General features: G+C 48.4%; 6 protein-coding genes across 6 annotated transcripts; 1 reads left to right on the forward strand and 5 right to left on the reverse strand.

The window, feature by feature from the left end:
• Positions 1–522: 522 nt before the first annotated feature.
• Positions 523–1,536, reverse strand: LAESUDRAFT_717711 (uncharacterized protein; the record flags this gene model as incomplete). Its single annotated transcript, XM_040907356.1, has 4 exons — positions 523–873; positions 911–1,259; positions 1,335–1,456; positions 1,492–1,536. The coding sequence occupies 4 exons, from the start codon at positions 1,534–1,536 to the stop codon at positions 523–525; spliced, it is 867 nt and encodes a 288-aa protein (XP_040758835.1).
• A 727-nt stretch (positions 1,537–2,263) lies between these two features.
• On the reverse strand, positions 2,264–4,281 carry LAESUDRAFT_717712 (uncharacterized protein; the record flags this gene model as incomplete). The annotated part of the gene is made up of 4 exons (XM_040907357.1): positions 2,264–2,606; positions 2,950–2,976; positions 3,083–3,338; positions 3,420–4,281. The coding sequence occupies 4 exons, from the start codon at positions 4,279–4,281 to the stop codon at positions 2,264–2,266; spliced, it is 1,488 nt and encodes a 495-aa protein (XP_040758836.1).
• Positions 4,282–5,856: 1,575 nt separating this feature from the next.
• On the reverse strand, positions 5,857–6,986 carry LAESUDRAFT_764023 (uncharacterized protein; the record flags this gene model as incomplete). Its single annotated transcript, XM_040913368.1, has 4 exons — positions 5,857–6,244; positions 6,308–6,359; positions 6,410–6,467; positions 6,504–6,986. The coding sequence occupies 4 exons, from the start codon at positions 6,984–6,986 to the stop codon at positions 5,857–5,859; spliced, it is 981 nt and encodes a 326-aa protein (XP_040758837.1).
• A 950-nt stretch (positions 6,987–7,936) lies between these two features.
• Positions 7,937–8,970, reverse strand: LAESUDRAFT_739320 (uncharacterized protein; the record flags this gene model as incomplete). Its single annotated transcript, XM_040910995.1, has 9 exons — positions 7,937–8,043; positions 8,093–8,146; positions 8,182–8,300; positions 8,343–8,414; positions 8,478–8,563; positions 8,615–8,675; positions 8,730–8,797; positions 8,821–8,856; positions 8,890–8,970. The coding sequence occupies 9 exons, from the start codon at positions 8,968–8,970 to the stop codon at positions 7,937–7,939; spliced, it is 684 nt and encodes a 227-aa protein (XP_040758838.1).
• A 2,292-nt stretch (positions 8,971–11,262) lies between these two features.
• On the forward strand, positions 11,263–12,183 carry LAESUDRAFT_717714 (uncharacterized protein; the record flags this gene model as incomplete). The annotated part of the gene is made up of 4 exons (XM_040907358.1): positions 11,263–11,381; positions 11,408–11,915; positions 11,970–12,068; positions 12,142–12,183. 4 exons carry the CDS (start codon positions 11,263–11,265, stop codon positions 12,181–12,183), a joined length of 768 nt encoding a protein of 255 aa, XP_040758839.1.
• Positions 12,184–13,316: 1,133 nt separating this feature from the next.
• LAESUDRAFT_717715 (uncharacterized protein) lies at positions 13,317–15,797 on the reverse strand (the record flags this gene model as incomplete). Its single annotated transcript, XM_040907359.1, has 12 exons — positions 13,317–13,531; positions 13,588–13,727; positions 13,770–13,853; positions 13,909–14,093; positions 14,145–14,222; positions 14,427–14,561; positions 14,631–14,779; positions 14,821–14,906; positions 15,012–15,205; positions 15,294–15,514; positions 15,576–15,738; positions 15,786–15,797. 12 exons carry the CDS (start codon positions 15,795–15,797, stop codon positions 13,317–13,319), a joined length of 1,662 nt encoding a protein of 553 aa, XP_040758840.1.
• Positions 15,798–16,145: the final 348 nt, after the last annotated feature.

A 16,145-nucleotide genomic window follows, 5' to 3' on the forward strand; every position in this document is an offset into this window, starting at 1 on the left:
AAGCATGCTCCCGACAAATGTATCGAAATCTTGCATCATGAATGGTCGGCGCAGTACTCGCATGCTCTCATCAGCATGGACACTGTGATGTGTGAGTTTTGAATTACATGGGGCACTTTTGGACCATCTTTAAAATTGGCAGCGTGCTGGATAGACGGGAACACTGGAGCAATAAGAGGGCTCATATGTCACTGAACACGTCAGACATACAGCGTAAGTGGTCGTTACAGGATCCAAGTGGAATGCCTTCCGCACGCTTCGTATGTCCGAAGGGAAATGTTTCAGGACCTTCTTTTCCTGCAGTGTTGGACCACCGTTCTGTTGCAGTGCAAACTCCACTACTACCTTGAACATGTGCAAGGTGAAATTGCAAGACCTCCATGTGACTCACCCAAGAAGATGGAGAATGAGCGCTGTGAAGACCGTGTGAAGTAGGATGGGATGTATACAGTTTAAGGGATTGGTGAAATGTTTTGCTATTGATAACAGTAAGTTACGTGAGCATGTGCTATGCAGACTCCATTACTCACCGATATCCACAACACGAACGCTAGAAGTCATCATAATGTCAGATACAAGTCCCTCGACTTGCAATCGTCTCATTTTCAGCTGCTCGTGCTGCTCCGTTAACCGTTGCATCATTGCATTTTGCAATAGGTGAGCTGCAGAATCCATCGACCATGGACCCATGCCAGTGACGAGGTCAATTATCTCCAAAAACCATCGCTCTTCCTCCCGCAATTGCACTGATGCCTCGAAAGCTTGTTTGCTATTCACTGCGGAATTCATCCCCTTGTCAAACCACTCGGAGACTGCTTGGATATGCAACTGAAGCTCGATGTCCAGTAAGAAGTGTTGTGTACTCCTGAGAGCCTTGATTACTTGCAACGGTTGGATCGGAGTCACGAACGAGGAAAGCAGAGGATGTGACAGCTGGATCAGAGCCGCCAACGAGGGAAGCAGAGGATGTAATGGCTGGATCAGAGCCACCAACGAGGGAAGCAGAAGATGTAATGGGAGAGTCACCAATGATGGAAGCAGAGAGCGGAGGGGAATTAGCCACATTAATGCTTTTGCTCTCTTCGATGCCTTTGCCCCTACCCTCCTCCCTACCCTCTTCTATCTTCCATCTGCTCCAGATTCCATTTGATTGAGCATCCTCCAGGAAATGCAAAGGGCCCACTTTCAGTGTCTCAGCAAAGACACGTTCCATTAAATTTTCAACGGTCGCTGACGGCCAGTCATCTCGATGTCGAATACTAGAATTAGTTGTGTTGCTCTGCGAGATCCATCTGTATCAGTCAGGATGACTGTGACTTCTCTTGTTCTCTTACCTGTTCAACCTCTTCAACTTCCCGATCCCGTTGCTTATGCTCTCTATAAGAACTGTAGTCAATATGTTCTCCACCACATCCATAGGTCCTGCAATTACATGAAAAGCCTCGTTGCCCCTGTACTTGCGATGGAACGAGGTTAACGGGGACATCGTACCTCTGCATGGACGACTCCAGTGAGGTAGACAAAGTAGGTGGACATAGGTGAATGAGTTCCACATGTCCAGAGTATGGTAATGGTCTAGATCCTCCAGGCATCAGAAAAGCAGGCTCTCTGTGCACAAGTTCAGCCAGGGCGATTGGGTAGATGGTGCTTATTGTCTGATATCACCCGAAGTGAGCATTCCATATCATCTGTTCTTTTTTAACCTTCTCTTTTTAACACCCGAAGTGAGCATTCCATTATCGTCTGTTCTTTCTTTCCATTTTATTCAACACTAGAACACACCCAAAAAATGTATATCCATCGCAAAACACAAAAGTTGAATACGATATGAAAGCACAGCTAAGCTGAGCTCCCTCTACGGACATGTCAATCTACTTCGCAAAGACCGCAAGTTTGTATGTACAGCTGTAGTCGAAGACATTCCTGCACGAACTTGCGAGGATGTTTGCGAGGTTTGTCGAGTGGGTGGTGTTGATGTCGAGATCGCCGCAGAAGTCGTCAGAGTCATCATTGAGCCTGTCGGAGTTGTTACCGAAAATTCAAGACACGATCGCACCACCGGAATGCAGGAAGGCTTGATGTATTGAAAGAGGTGCGCTATAAGGTTTTGCCTTATCGAAGGAAGCGGGATTCGCACTGGCCGCGGAATATGAGATACCTTCAGATTGGGTGCAGGGCCTGGCATAGAGCTACAGACATTTTCAGAACGCGGCGTGTCATCTTCAGAACGCGGCATGGAGCACGCAATGTCTTCGGAAATGCTTCATGGGTTCTTCAACTTGTTGATTGCATCGTCCAGAATTGCCATGAAGCGATCGTAATCACGACGTGCTTGATTCAGCCTGGCCTGCACTTTGAGCTGTGGAATTGGAATCTTTTTCAATCTCGCCTGCGCAACATTGTCAAGGCGCGGGGCAAAAAATCCAGCCATCCTTTCCGAAACCTCGTTCCACACATCTTGCATGTAAGATAAGGTCTCCCCACCTCGATATCGAAGGAGAGTCATCTTGTTGTGTCCACAGTTGACCGGATCCATAGAGAAATCCCATTCTTTGAAAGGAGCAATCTGCGAGATGGGGACAGGCTGAGGATCCTGTGTTGGCCCCCTGTAGTGTGGTGCAGTAATATGCGAAGACATAATAGAATGACTCGAGGTCATCCAGGTGATCATGGGGGCCAAGCAAAGAGATGTTATCCATGTCAGTCCACAGCACCTTCACTGATTGAAAAATGCATGTGCCCTGCATCGATGAGGGTGTGAGTAGATGCATTTGGGTACACAGACGAATATCCTCACTATTCGCAGGTCACCTGCCATTGCTCTGCCAACCGTCCACAACTTGTGAACGTCGGCTGCTAGATCCATGTCGATGAGTTTTCCAGTATTGTATGCCATGTCAGTATCGAAGTACATTAGATTATTGATGCTAACATCGCGATGGAGGATACCTTGCTGCAATAGCAAGTTCTTGTGTCCTGAAGGATGGCTCTTCAGCAAGAAGATCACGAGCATCTATTACATGACTTACCGTTGACGCAGTCACAAAATGCGATGAGAAATGCCAAGGGAGTAGGCGCGCACGACAGTGGCCCATTGTATTGCTTGAGGAGGATTTGGCACCAGATACGATCAGAGGAATACGTTGAGATGGGGCCATCGCCTTTGTCGTTTATGATCGTGATTGGAAATAAATGATGTTCAACGAGCAATTCCGATCCACGTGTGTCAGAAATCCTTTCTCCTTCCCTGTATGCCGCAATCTGCCTGACTCCATTGACATCTAAGGCATGCAATAACATCTCTGCCTCCAAAGATCTACCCGCTGCATGCCAGTAATCTTTGAGAACACATGTGAAGTTGTCATCTTTGATGACCCTGAACCAACAAGTCATCCCACATGATCAAACAGCGCAGTTACGAGTCCAATGTGTCACCGTCATTTCAAAGGTGCTTTCTCTGAGGCGCGTATTCCAGAAGTCAATGTCCACGTCGTTCCTGGGGGGGACTAGGAAATTCTGCAGTTGGATGGTGGCCCCGAGGTCATGGCCTGGCACTGGCCTCAGTACAATATCTGGATCCCAGCTGAGTGATTTGTCAGACCAAAAGAGCATCAGTATTGCGAGGATGAGGATATGATAATTTCCGCGGTCGCTGAAATTGATCAAGTCTGTATACCAACCGCCACTTTTGTCAAAACCATAGATCCGTATTCGGTTTTCTGTCATAATGAAAGATATCACGAAGTGGTGGTCGTGTTGTTCTATGAGCATTTGATGTGCATAAATGCCCATTTGTAGCCCATGGCACTCCGTTCTGATTGCACAATCTAGCTTGATATTGACAGCGGTGCGTGAATGGCAGTAACGGGGGATTGATACATCGCAACACGTTGGACACCGGTCATCGAGCACCATGATATCCAGGGAGGTGTGTAAAGGTGACGACTCATGACCCAGATGCACGTCATGCACATTCTGCGCACATTCCCTGAGCTTCCCTGGTAAGGCTTTGCTGAAGTGGCACCTGACAGTTTCGATTACTCCAATGAAGGGCGCATATAACTCGGACTCCCGTGCGAACTGTCTGTCCAACACCATCCATCCATTCTTGCAGGATCTGTTCATGAATGTGTTCACCCGCTGATGAAGAGCTGTCTGCTCTAATTGAGTAAGCCCCTTCTCAAGCCAGCACCACAATATCGTTTCGACTTCGACCTTATTTTCCACACTCATCCATCCACCCAGCTCATGCTCCAGCTCTAATGTGAGCTTGTCAACCATTATAGGTCATTGGATATCGGTGAAGGCAGACGATGGTCCACGTGGGGTGCTTTTGACTTCAACGGGTGCCGTAGTGGGAATTAACCTTCTCGCCCTTCTGCCAATGTGGCCCGACGTCATTTCCGAAGCCTTCGAATTAAGTGGATGTACTGGCAAAGCTCCTCTGTATGTGAGAGCTTCAGGTCTAGAGCTCGGACTGCTGTTGCGAGTGTTGTGAGTGCTCGGTCTGCGCGAGTTTGACATGTTTGAGAAATGCTGTCATATATTGATTGCATTAGGAAACATACTGAGGCATGATATGATATGGAAATCAGTGAGGATGTTGATGAAAATGCATTGGATGAACAGTCAAGATGTCAGGCCAGGACCTCGTGAGGTATTTAATTGTCACGTGGCCGTCCAGCCTGCGCTAGCCTGATGTTCGAAACGCGACGCATACGTACGCATTCCTCACGTGCCGTATAGTTAGATATTTTGCATTCCGGGTTCACACGTGGCTGAAATTTTCTGAAAATCCCTGAGTATCATCGCTACAGCCGCGTGCTGTAACGACGACAGATCTAAATAGCGGCCCGTACTGCATACGTAGGGCTTGGGCGTAATGCGAATACTCTCAGAATTGGAGATAACTATCGGCATCTGTTGTCCATATAGTGCATTAATTCAGCTTCAAATCTGAATATATTTGTTTCTATGATTTTTGTCCTTCGACGCTTAGCAGGTCCTGACGACTGTGGGTGACAGTGGATGGCAGTAAATTGGCGGTACTGGATGACGACGAAATTTATGGCACTGTGAATGGTATAGCCCGAACTTGCATTTCTAGCTCCTGGATGACTAGAAGGGCACGGTGAGTGTCGGTGAGAGGACAGAAAAGGGGCTGCGTGCGCAATGGACTGGCCCATCCATTCTTCAGCAAATGATAGGAGATGACATGATTTGCGACAGCTCTGTCTGACCAACTTTCCTTTCATCCATTCAGTGCAACTCGCGCACTGAGATTCGATTGCTCAATTCCCTCGTCAATGCTTCCGCAGTGACTTCGAAGGCATTCACGGTGATGGTCTGCAGTCTTGCTCCTCCGGATTGCTGTTGTTGGTGCTGCAAAGCTGTACGGTCACATATTCCTCGTCATATGTTGCAGGCAAAGGCGTGAGATCGAACATCGACAACTGCTAGAAAGCAGGTGTGGAGGAAAGATCAGTCAACATGCATGTCTCAACTCCTAGAAATCTGTTATGCACCCTACGATTCCTTTCAGGCGCTATCCATTTCATGTCTCTGAAGGGTGAATGGAACTCTGGCAGCCAACGGTGCTAAATGATCGTGAACATCTATGAAGATGGTGAAAGGTGCGAACCTTAGGCGACATTGTTAGCATCCCGTTTCTGCTTTTGACTGAAGCCTTCACATCCGATGTTCGCAGAGACTTCGCGTATGCTCGACCCATTCAACGACCATTCCCTGTGCCGATGACGTTCTTAACTGAAGCGTTCACATTCACGTTCGCATCCATTATAGGTTCATCACAAATGTGATGCTGCAGTACTGCAGCACTCAAACTGTAATATCAAGTCAGCGCACATGATTGTTAGTGTACTGAAGGAAGGGGCCAATGTAGATGGACGCACTTTTTTCAATCTCTCCCCACTCCTTGAAATGCCTCCTCACAACCTCCTCCGTCTCCACGCCCATGCCCGTCTCCTTGATCTGCCCAATATATAGCATGCGGTTCTGCCTCTGAAAGCTACCCACACTACCCATATCATCTCGATAGCCTGCGAACTTGTCGTGCGCAAAGCAGTCCTTCGACGTGTCCGGCAGCGTGGTCAATGGGTCCATGAGCATATGCAGATACTCGCATTCCCAGCCATACAGACAGCATCCCCACACAAAGAAGGGGCAACAGTACTTCACACCCGTCATGTTCGCGCATGATGTTGCAACGCATCTGCGACTTGACCTTGCTGAACAAAAGCAGGCATTAGGGAAAGCCGTCACCGAACGACTTTGCAACAAAACATACTTTGAATAACTATCCTCACGGTCCCCACCAGCCCATTTATTGTACCAAATGTCTGCAGAGCTTATGAGCCATAGTGAAGGAGCAGAGGTTGAATGTACGCACTGTACTCTTTCCCAGTTTGAGGCGCCTCCTTCTTCTCCACTTCACCAGCTTTCACCAGCTTTCACCTGCTTGCACGCAGGCTTCAGTTTCGCACATCAGGGTGCATTGTGAGGACATAGAAGGTGCGTGCAATGGCGACGGTGGTCGTCTTGAATGCCCCAAAGATGCTGCCCAAGCGCCGGTCAGTCTGGCATTGCTGGCATGGTGCGGCAGTGCTCACTTCATCTGTCAGAGGAGCTTGGCCTCGGTGAGTTGGTCGGCATCCGAGGAGGACGAACTTGCCTTCACTAGTTGGGGAGTTCAGCATGGATGGCGAGTGGTGGAGAAGGGATGCACGCAAGATGCTTATGAGTGGACCAAGGTCAGTGCCCGCAAGTGCACCCTTCGTGGCGCGCCCATCCATTGCAGCCTTCTTCTCTGCATAAATAGTCTTGCTAATGCTGTCGAGTGTGCCCACAATTTCGCGCATCTCACGTAGGGCCGGTATGGGCATCCAGTCGACGAGGGCATTGTGCCAGCCGAGGGGCAGGCTGCATACAATGCGTGGGATAAATGGGCGGAGCATGATGATGCGCATCGCTGTTGGGCTTCCACCGTGTATCGATCCATTATGCAACTGATATGAGTCTCGCTCCCTCCCTCCTCCTTCGCCACAGAGACTTCACCTGTGCTGGGTGATGCAACCCGTTAAGCGACCGATGTGAGTAGCGCTCCCTGCACCGACGATTCCTCATTTTTGTATCCATCCTTTCTCTCTAATTCGAGACGGGTCATAACACGGTCATGATGCAGTTGTCAACAGTCATGAATGGTCATTCTAAATAAGTCTACGCTAACGTCCACGGCTAACGTCCATGCTAAGTCTACACAAGTCTACACTACATTGAGTCCATTAGCTGCTACATTATTACACTAAGGTGCGTGCACAAAGAAAGCCTAGGAGGTGGAGCAGAAGTGAGAGAGAAGAGGCGCCCATAGCGGATCCATGGGTAATTCAAGGCCTCCAGTTAAGGGCTGGTCTGATGGGATCTTTGACGGAGTGCCCACTGCCTATTTGAGATGCAACCACTGCTGTGGTGGCATGGGTGCCCACTGCCGATTTGAGACACAGCCACTGCTGCACGCGCGTCTAAACTGCACCCAATTTAAAGAAAAATAAAGCTCGAAGAAATCATAGACCAACCACAGAGTCGAATCTGCACTGATAGCCATGATAGGTTCCATTGTTTAGGAACAAGAACATATTGGAATGGCACCTGGAGCAGGGTCTGCACTCCGCCTTCTTTGACAACACTTGTACGCATCAGTCTCGCGAAGACAGCTCTGAGAATCCAACTTACACGATGAAGAGGACGATAGCTGTCATGCTGCAAGCTGGTGTAGGGACCGTCAATAGAGAAATCAGATTATGTTTTAGATGTACTGGTATCCATGATTACATTGGTACTGTCCATGCCAGCTGTTCGTATCCATGTGCTGTGATGTTTCAGGATGGATGAAATAGCGCGAACAATGCACAGAAAGCTCTCATGAGAACTTGCGACCACCGAGCTCAGCATAGAGCACGTCACTGTCCGCACGCTTGCGTCCGACCTGCCTCCTGTTGTAGTGGTTTGAGATGAGGAATGCGACATCTGATTTATTTGATTAGCGTACACATTCAGACCTTTCGGGGACTGCCACTGGACTTATTCAATGATTGCTCAAAGTTCAGGTGAGAATCGCAGAATGACTGGACTGGACATGATGTCAATGTGCATCACTCCGCACACATCGCACCACAATGCACCTGGTGCTGCAGCCCCAGTTGCTCCTCGGTGAGCTCCATGCTACCCCCAGGCACTCAGTGACGCTGAACCCATCCTCGCTCAGCTCTTCAGTGAACTCGAGGCTCACGCCATTCATGCACGAGTCGCACTCGGCGTGGATTCACATACATGTGGTCAGCTCGCTGTTGATCGTGCCAAAATTGCACATCTTGAGCCCGCTCGAGGAAGTCAGTGTGCTACGTGGTGTGTCACGTCAGTCGGGTGTTCAAAGTTCATGCGAAAAAAACCACGGAACGTACTTGCTGAGCATGGGATCACAGATCCAAGCAATGGGATGTCCACATAGCTGCACACTATTGATGTGGCCGGCTAAGTGACTCTCGATCTTCATATACTCCATCAATGTATGCGCTGTCTATTCACGCATTCTGCTCACCTTCGCCGCACCATAGCGAGTGATCAGCGTAACCTTGCCCGCTTTCCGGTTTGGGCTCTGACTAGCATCGTACAACCATCAACAACCATGTCAGCATTCATGCATGCTTGACAACTCACTGTCGAGTAGCTGGACGAGCTCATCTGCAGCCATGCTAGGCCCCACCTTAATCCAGATCAGTTCCTGATCCCGTGGAAGTACTCAACATGCACGCCGTTCAGCTGTCTCATCCTGTCTCCAATCTAGAGGAAGTGCACAGATGTGTTGTAGTACACGTTCAGCGGGAGCAGCTCACTCGGCATGTCATCGCGGTGCGTCGAGGAGAGAGAGGACGGGATGGGGAATTCGCACGTCATCACTTCTTTGAAGTCCAACAAGAGGCCTTCATGGCTGCGCCTTGGTGTAGGTGAAGGGAGCATCATGATTCAAAGGGGCAACATACCTGGTGAAGAAGTCTCGCCTCTCCCAGCATGCCCCAGCCACCACCCTGCTCATAACTCGTATGCTGGCTGCCGAGTCCAGTAGTTCAAGTGAAGTCAAGAGCATCTGATAAGCCTTCTGTGATGCATTTAAACTCTTCTCTACAAAGTATCGTCAGACCGGATAGCCGAAGAAAATTGAGAAAGACACTAACTGCAGTTCTGGTGATCGTACATGCAACAGAGACAAGTCTCGTGGGTGGTGCAACGAAGCAAACCCTGAGGTGAGCAGGCCGTGCACATAGTTGAGTGTCATTGTTGAGTGGAAGTATGTAACATTTGAGAACATGAATAGCCTGACCGTGCACCCACAGATGCACATACCCTTGAGGCTTCACGACTTGTAAGACTTGACCAACTCCCTCGCGACGAGCTGACCATTCACAAAGCAGTGCATGCTCATATCGGTCGCCGACTTGTTCCCAAACCGGATCTTGAATTTCTGAAACATAGTCATTCATGAGCTGTAAAAAGCTGCCTGTCATTTCGATGCCTGCTCACCCATCCGGCCTCACTGGGGATGTAGCAGCTCATCATGGCATCACTCTCTCATGTGATCCCTACTCAATCAACTTCTCATTTTCATCAACGATCACTAGTTGGCAATCATGCATATGCATATTGGGATGATGGTCGATGAAAGTGGGAAGACGTGCGAGGTGAAGGGGGAAAGTGTGACTGTCACTATCAGCTTGACGGCGTGTCCTAACGAGCAGCGGCTGAAGCAAGTGCTCCACCGCCTCCAACAACCTATGTGAATCTTAAAGATGGCACCTATTCCACGTCCACGATACCACTGCCCGCTCGCGCTTTCTCTAAGGGACGTGAAGCCTTGCATGTGATTCCATTGCTCGATTCCACTGCTCTGACAGCCTGCATTCTAAACTGGAAATTAACCCCTCAACCCAAGCCATCTTCATGGTACATTCTAACAACCCAGACAGCGGAGCCCAACTCGTGTCTCACTCAGAGCTCGCTGCTGCTTTCTTCTTCGAAGTGGCTGACTTGTTCTTTAGATATACATGCAGGAGGTCAGCACTTGCCCAATTCCCTTCGTATCTGGTGAGAAATGGATATTCTTCTGCTGCCTGCGGATAGAGTTCTTAATTTACTATGCATGAATTCACTTGGCAAACCACAAACTGATGTGTAGACAACTTGGAGCTCGCTGATGTCTTGCCTTGAAAATGGTAGCTGCGTCTGCAAATGTGTGTCCGCAAGCTTGTGAATTGTACTCTGTTGGATAGTCAATTTCCAAATCGCATGTCCACAGAGTGATTATGACAACAATGTATGCACCTGTACAATGTTATAGATTGAATCTTTCCAGTGCAGCACTTCACGCAAGTTGTAGCCACCACGACCAATTCACGTCACTTCTCCATTGGGCTTGGGGATCATTTCCATGGAACTGAGGAGTACAGCCATGGCGTTGGGGATTATTTTCGTGGAACTGAGGAGAACAGCCATGGTGGCAGTGGGAGAAATTGCCTCCGGAGCAAAAACACGTCAGCCAGGAGATGGACAAAGTGGAAATAGCCTTTCGGGAGAAAAAAGGACATGCATAGTATGCGGGAGATATTGACGCTGAATGCGGTGCTGTGGCCTGACAGGATGCATGTGCAGCTATGCGATTATGTGATTATGCGACCAACGCTGTGGGAGACTATAAGGTTATGAGGGTTGCAGAATTTAATAGAATCTTCGACAAAACAGACAATAAGCCCTTGTCTGACAATTAGGTGACATAGACAATCGGCAACCTCGAACGCTCAATTGTCCAGCATCAAACAATAGACCTGATGCCCAAGCTCGTCCCTGGACAGCTCCATCGGTGAGTCTGTGAGCTCCAGGTGCATCTAGTGGATGTCTGCGTTCCAGGCTTGAGCGGTGATATGTCAATGATATAGGCCTATCCTTGTTATGAATGTCACTGGACATGCATGATGGCATGCACTCCAGATTCTGCAGAATGAATTTTTCACCGCCATCAGCTAGGTTCGACGTCCCTCCAACGATTCAACATAGCAACCTTGCAAGAGTTATGTTCCATGCATGGACTTCTTGTTGTCCCAACTGGCAGCAAAGTTATTGCAGGTGAATGACAGAGGCTGAAAGCAGATTATATATGGGCTCTTCTTGATGAAGTAAGTGAGGTACGTACATGGAATGTATGTTCCGCAGTACTCAAGTCTCGTCAAGCATGCTTCGCAGGCTGCAGACACAGTCAGCACTGGCTCTACCGGCTCTACCATCAAGGCCTCCACGGGACCATCTACGAGAAAGCAGTGAGCAGTGGACGATTTTATAGTAGATTCTCGCAAGAAACTGCGGGTGAAGCGGTCGTTTACGGAGCGCAAATCAGAAACTCCGTTACATGGGGTATGGTCCACATTCCATATAGCTATTCTTCGACATTGACCCTGTCCCATGTCCCACAGGCTCCGTCAGTAATGAGAGAAATACAGGACATGTCTCAGCGAAAATGGGTGATTGAAACTGAGCCCTCACGTGGTTCTGTCAAACGCATTCGCCTCGATAGCGCAGATACACAACATCACATCCCCGTCAGTGTTGAGGATCTGTTGGACAGGTTCACCAGGGCCATGAGAGTCTCCAAGCCAATTCCACCAGACGTCTCAAATGGACACGGCACCATGTTCAAGAAATCATGCCCTCTCTGTCGAGAGGTGCTGATCAAGGTGTATGAGAATGCTAAAGATTGGAATGCTATACGAGAGATCACCTTCCATTGCCTTCCAAGCAGTGATATGGATCTCAAAACCTTGGGCTGTTATATGGGTGCACCGAGTGGCTGCCAAGTGAGTGAATCTACCATCTATTCACTATACGCTGAAATGAGCAAACACTCACAGGTCATTGATCTGAAGAATTTTAAGCCCTTTCATGAGTACTGTGAGGGTATTTTAGAGCACGATGATTTGAAGGACTTGATGAGCGACGGATTTCTGCAGGTAACAAGTTGAGTCATCATTCTGTCGACCCTCATCATTTTGTTGATGATTCTAACTCTGCTAATGATTCCAGCCTGTAAGGGATAAGCTAAGTGACGTAAATAGGCTTCAATAGACAGCACCAATCTGGCGACGTAGACAGTGAAGATATCGTGAATCGTGCAATAAATCTGTGTACGGTTCCTGCGACGCTGGGTAGAAAATGCAACGTGAAACACAACGTCCGATTTGGTCAATTGAAAGTGCAAAATCGTGTAGCCAAAGTTGTTTCGCAGCTTCATAGCATCCGTCGCTTTGCGCGTCCGTCCGGTGTCAATAATGCTCTGCAGGGGTGATTAAGTAGGCACGATCGTCCGAAGGTAGAAAGCAGTGAAGCATAGATCTGGGACAATCTGTTGCCATGTGTATCCCTCATCACTAGATTGCCAGATCATGTTATCAGATAAGCGAACAAGGATGGCCTGAATGAGTGATCATCTTCCGCGATCATGAGACAACTGCTCACACTTTTGAAGTATGTGAATTGCGCCACAGGGGCTTGGAATATGAACTGCCAGGCGACTTCATCGCTACCTACCATCTGGTGTATGATCTCGCCCTTCACTGGCTCAGCTGAATGAAGTCCGTATTAGACCGTGCAGTATCAGATAGTGCGGGACATACCATTCAAAGCCAGTTTCGAAGACGGTTCTTCAATGGATTCGTCCTTCATGCTCCTTTAGCTCTATCACACATCTTGCCGGGAATCAATTGATAGGCAGAAGTGCCTCTGTAGTCTGGTCCGGCTGATCTTGGAGGGTATACACCTGCAGGTATGGGAAGTTCCAGCCCAACGGGTACACACACATCACCTTGACGCACGAAATTGTAGTCGCTGAAGTTGACTGGCGAGTAAAAATACTGAGCATGGCTGTGAAAAAAAGACGAAGACCGACCGGCCATTCGTAATCCTCATCCATGCACTAGACAGTCTTCCCTCATGCTCAATTGGTCCGCAAAAAATGTATGTGCATACTACACAAATGCGTAAATCAAATGCTCCTTCTCAACTATTATCTTTGGCAGCTCATCCGATGATGCATCATGAAATGGCATCAGCTCAAGGAGCCCATTGACCTCTACTGAAATGAGAGCTATGGTGCCTATATTGGCACCTGCGATTACCAACACCATGTCTCCAACACCTGCAGAAACATGGCGCGCTTTCAAAAATTTTGCCGGTACAGCCAGAATCTCAGCCCACTTCCTTCACCCATAGGCTTTGACACGTATGTGATCGGTATTGCTCTCAATCAGCTCTTTGAGACAGACAGTGACCCCTTTGTCCTCATATTGTCCTTGCTCCCATTGGGCTTCAGGAGATGTGCCTTTCGTGTTGCAGATCGTGAGCGTAAGTCGCTTCAAAATTGGCAACATTTTCTGCACCCACGGGTGAAAAAGAAACAATGTGTTGTCCTGTGGATCTGAGGTTGAGAGTCGGTGAGACTCGAATATAAGCACAAGAAATTATTTAGCTTACGTAAAGTGAGCGCAGCATATTGGTCTGTTGGATTGTCCCCAGTTGACGATGGGTCCCTTGATGATGGGTCCCATGCAGCAGCCAGAGGTTCATTAGATTGATCATCTGAAGTGTCTGATACCCAAGGCGGTGTAGCAGAACTGAGAGGAGCTCACGTGGTTGACGTGGCTGGCGTCATTGACATGTCCTGACTAGCTAACGGAATGCCAGATGATGACGGAATGCTAGATGTTGCATAACCCAATGGCAGAGTATCTTGTTGATCGCTGCAATGAAATGGTCATGAATATTGAGATGAGGAGCATTCTGGCTAGCCCGAACCTCAAATATCTGAACTCGCTGGGCTTCAGCCACACTACAACACCCCTCGGAGCATCCAGCTCCATTTGATACACGCCGTTGTATTCATCTTTGATGAACCCTTTGTGTGCTTTGTATTGTCCCCAGCTGATCATTGCGCGCTTCAATACAAAATGCTGATATGTTGCACGATTCTTTCTGTGGGCCTTTGACAACAAATGAACGGCTGGCTGTCGACGAGAACCGTCGCCGCTCACTTTGACTGAGTATTGCAGCAACCAATCGTATTGGAGCACCCAACTGGACATTCTCACTTTGGTATCCTGCACCGCAACCTGGAAAACATGATTCATCAATGTTTCATCTTGCTCGCACTGCGGACTCACCTCACGTCATTCACGATCATTGTATATCAGCAGCGTCTCATCGCCCACAGATGTGATGAAGCCCCTCCTACCTCTGTTCACACCATCAATGATGTCTAACAAATCGTCCTGTTTATAGACCCTTCTGAGCTACTGAACGGCCACAGTAGCAACCTGGGATTGACTGGGACCGTACGCTACTTCAACGGACTCGCCTATGATGCTCTGTATGATTCCTTTGATGCCTTGCAGCTCCCCCTCAGTGACACGAACGTGATCATCGATTGCAAGGCTGGCAAAGTAAACCCACTATGTAATTTGTGCGATGGACATAGGCGAGATCCAATGCAGACAGATAAATGGTGCGATTTCGTCCACATTAGGTGTACCGTCAAGTAACCTCAGCTGTTCCACCTCGCATGACACACAGAGAAGTCCGTCTTTGAATAATTTCTTCTTGAACATGTACATCTTCATTCCATTATCTTGATCAGGCATCTGCTCCTGGACAGTATGAGGACCGTAGACTGCAGCAGCGAGGACAGGGTTGAACACGCATGGGGAACACCTCGGTGCAGGATGCTTTGCACGACGCTTTGAATATGCCATACAATGATGCATTCTTCCTTCACTTCCTCGACGTACACGAGATCACTGGAGTAATTCGACGTGGACACACATCAAATGCGAACCCAGCTACCCATCTCGATATCAGGTGCAATTCAAAAAAGACTCATTCATTCATCAGACGGCACGAACATTGCTGGCATACTGAGGATCAGATGGGATACCACAGAAGAAATCTTCAAGATGTCATGCATGCTCTTAGCTTCGACGTAGATCCTATCGGCCTCATCGATGCAGGACTGATTCTCTGAGACAAAGATGGAGTACACGGAATGACTCCGTGGCTCATCGACGGCATTCTGATTTTCGTCTTGATCTGCCAACGACTGGTATAGCATGATCAGAACAGTGAGAGCTGAGTTCCACTTTAGAAAATGCATCAATAACCAATCCCCAGGACAGCGTGAAACTTACCTTGGTACGAAGCATCCAGATCCCAGGGCAGTGCTCATTGGGCAAAGGAGGACGTTCTTCGGCCTCCACAGCATGATCACGACTTGCACTCTCCCTACCCCTATGAGCCCTTTCCTGATATTGATGTGTCAATTCCACCACATCATCATCATCCTCATCGTCCTCACGAGCCATCGCTGAATATAAGAGATGCATTGCGATATCGTCCCCTGCTGCCTCGCCTTGAAGAATGACCATGAAATGGTTAAAAACAATCGCTGGATGAGGCGACTAACTACTCACCTACTTCAACCTCGTCATCTTCAGCCTCGTCGTCTTGAGCCACATCGTCTTCAGCCTCTTGAGCCTCATCGTCTTCAGGTTCTTGAGCCTCGTCGTCTTCACTCATCTCTTCCCCATCATCAACGTCTGCTTCCAAATCAAGAAATGGGTTGTGAACGCGACCCTACACTATGTTAGTTTTTACTCCGGCCCCTATGGAGCAAAATCTACCTTGCTTGTCATAATTTCTGTGGTTGAGTATATGGCTGCAGCTGCGGTTGTGGTCGTGAGAGAAGCAGTTGTGAGAGAAGTGGTGATTCATTGCCATTTCAGGCTGGGAGAACGACCTGCTGATGTAAGATGCTGACATAACAATAAATCATCAGCGCTGCCGTTCGAGAAGGGAGTGGCTCACAGAGTGACTGCTCGTTAGCACGTAAGCAACAGCGATTTCACACAATTGTTTCTCATACTATATCTAATACAGAGCATCCAGGTCAACGAATCCTCCTACATCTCTGTTCCCAATAGACACTTAGTCAACTCCCCATCATTCACGGTTTCATGGTGTGAGTCCTAGTGCTTTGACAA

Source organism: Laetiporus sulphureus (genome assembly GCF_001632365.1).
Source record: "Laetiporus sulphureus 93-53 unplaced genomic scaffold LAESUscaffold_66, whole genome shotgun sequence".
NCBI classification, from domain to species: Eukaryota; Fungi; Basidiomycota; class Agaricomycetes; order Polyporales; family Laetiporaceae; genus Laetiporus; species Laetiporus sulphureus.